The sequence below is a fragment of the Lucilia cuprina genome, chromosome 2 (assembly GCF_022045245.1).
Source record: "Lucilia cuprina isolate Lc7/37 chromosome 2, ASM2204524v1, whole genome shotgun sequence".
Taxonomy (NCBI): domain Eukaryota; kingdom Metazoa; phylum Arthropoda; class Insecta; order Diptera; family Calliphoridae; genus Lucilia; species Lucilia cuprina.
Window position 1 is genome coordinate 67271546 of NC_060950.1, and position 2187 is coordinate 67273732.

The 2187-nt window shown below is 33.4% G+C and overlaps 2 protein-coding genes across 2 annotated transcripts in view; one reads left to right on the forward strand and one right to left on the reverse strand.

Moving 5' to 3' along the window:
- The window catches only part of LOC111689814, a 5088-nt gene extending 4851 nt beyond the window's left edge, over positions 1-237 (reverse strand). The window contains exon 1 of the mRNA XM_023452278.2: positions 196-237. Within this exon, the coding sequence (XP_023308046.2) occupies positions 196-237 (42 nt within the window). The remainder of the gene's footprint in view (positions 1-195) is intronic.
- A 109-nt stretch (positions 238-346) lies between these two features.
- LOC124421275 overlaps positions 347-2187 on the forward strand; it is an 11644-nt gene continuing 9803 nt past the window's right edge. Inside the window, exons 1-3 of the mRNA XM_046956175.1 lie at positions 347-465; positions 684-771; positions 1364-1858. Coding sequence (XP_046812131.1) covers positions 367-465; positions 684-771; positions 1364-1858 — 682 coding nt within the window. The 5' untranslated portion in view covers positions 347-366. The remainder of the gene's footprint in view (positions 466-683; positions 772-1363; positions 1859-2187) is intronic.

The following is a 2187-nucleotide window of genomic DNA, read 5'->3' on the forward strand; positions in this document are numbered from 1 at the left end:
GAACAGAACTAGAACAGAACTAGAACAGAACTAGAACAGAACTAGAACAGAACTAGAACAGAACTAGAACAGAACTAGAACAGAACCAGAACAGAACTACAACAGAACCAGAACAGAACTAGAACAGAACCAGAACAGAACTAAAACCCTATACAGATTCTACATATTCCCCCAAGAAAGGAAGGCTTAAAGTACTTCTATGTACTCATAACGACAGGAAATAGTTATTAAAAGCATTTTAAAAGAAAAATATGTGCATAACTTTGTAAATTGCAAATCATTACAAAGTTTTAAATAGATATCTGTATTTCGATTAACTAATGTCTAAGATTTTTTAATAAATTATTTTATTTCTTGCAGCTTTTTATGATCGATGAACGTGCTCATGGTGGTATGATGACTTTACGTAGTGGTAATAGTTTTGGTCGTTTGGGAGATTCTATGCCGGATTATGATAATGTAAAGGTAAGGCTGAGTATAAATTTCTATGTCTATTTAGGTCTAGCAATGCAGTTTAACAAAATACTTTGTATAAGTCAACTTTGGGTGTTGCCACCAATAGGTTAATTTTATGTAATATACTTCTTACATCTTTCGCCAAATCATAAATATATACTTTACCTTTTTGCGTTATTATTTTTAAACACTTTTTTAATATCCTTTTTCAATATATATATTTACAGGATGATTATGATCTCCTCGATGCTGGTTTATTAAATGATAATAAATTAGGTTTCGTACAGTTTCATGACAATAAATTTAAAATTCAAGGTAAGTAAAATATTAAAATATAATCACTTCAACAAAAAAGAAAAACAAGCTGGCAATTGAATGTACAATTCAAAACTTTTCTGCAAATACAACAAGCACTCAAACTACACAGAAATACAAGAATGAATAAACATTTAAACATACGTATATACACACATACAATGACAAGTACCCTGAATGGTGCTTATAAACCTAGAAAATAATAAAAAAAGAAAAAACGAAACCAAACAACAAAACGTATTAAGAAAATGTTAAAAAAAGAATCGGAAAAAATATTGCAATTGAATGAATGCCAACATGGACGTTAAGGATGATGATGATGATGACAACGTCGGCCGACCATTCATTCATGTAACTAAAACTCGGAAATGAAAAAATAATAAATGAAAATGTAAAAAAGCTTACAACTAACCAGAAACCAACTGAACTGAACTTTTGAGTAAATAGTGTATTTTTTTCCAACAAATGAAAACTTACATCTACATTATACTTTTATTAAGAGAAAACCTTTTTATACATGTTCATCATACACTCATACTTAAACACTACACATACTTATGAAAATTTATTCTGTTGATTTTTATGATTACAGATGCTGAAAGCAATAATAATGGTGCTGGCATCGCTGGAGGTAGTGTTGGCAGATTGGCTGGTGTCTTATTAAATTCACAAACTGGCGGCAATGCTTATATGGGTGCTGGCATTGGTGGCGGCATTGGTGTGGGTTCGTCATCACTGATGAGTGCTAGTGGTGGTAATGGTCCCCTCATACCGTGGGGTAAGACGTTACCCACTGAAATAGAAAACTCATTGCCACGTTTACCATTTGGCTCAGTGCCAACGGATGGCTCGTGGCAAATTGTAAATGGTACACGTTTTAAATTTTTTGTTTTCTCTGCCTACTATGATCGCCGTAATGGCTCTAAGTTGGTACGTGTTATTGGTGCCACAAAAACACGCGGCCCCGAGAGGGTTTGGTGTAGATTTTGGTATGTCGCAAGAAATGCTACGTTTGCCGGCAAAGCGGGTAGATCGAATATAAAGGAAAAATATAAATCTGTGTCGGTGATGGCGAGAGTAAAGGTAAGTTGAAAGGTCACTTTGCATGACTATAAACTAGATTATAGACTAGACTACAGACTTGATATAGACTAGATTATAGACTATAGACTAGACTTTAGACTAGACTATAGACTAAACTATAGACTAGACTATAGACTAGACCATAGACTAGACTTTAGACTAGACTATAGACTAAACTACAGACTAGACTAGAACATATACTAGACTATAACCTAGACTATAGACTAGACTAGACTGAAGACTAGACTATAGACTAGACTATAGACTAGACTATAGACTAGACTATAGACTAGACTATAGACTAGACTATAGACTAGACTATAGACTAGACTA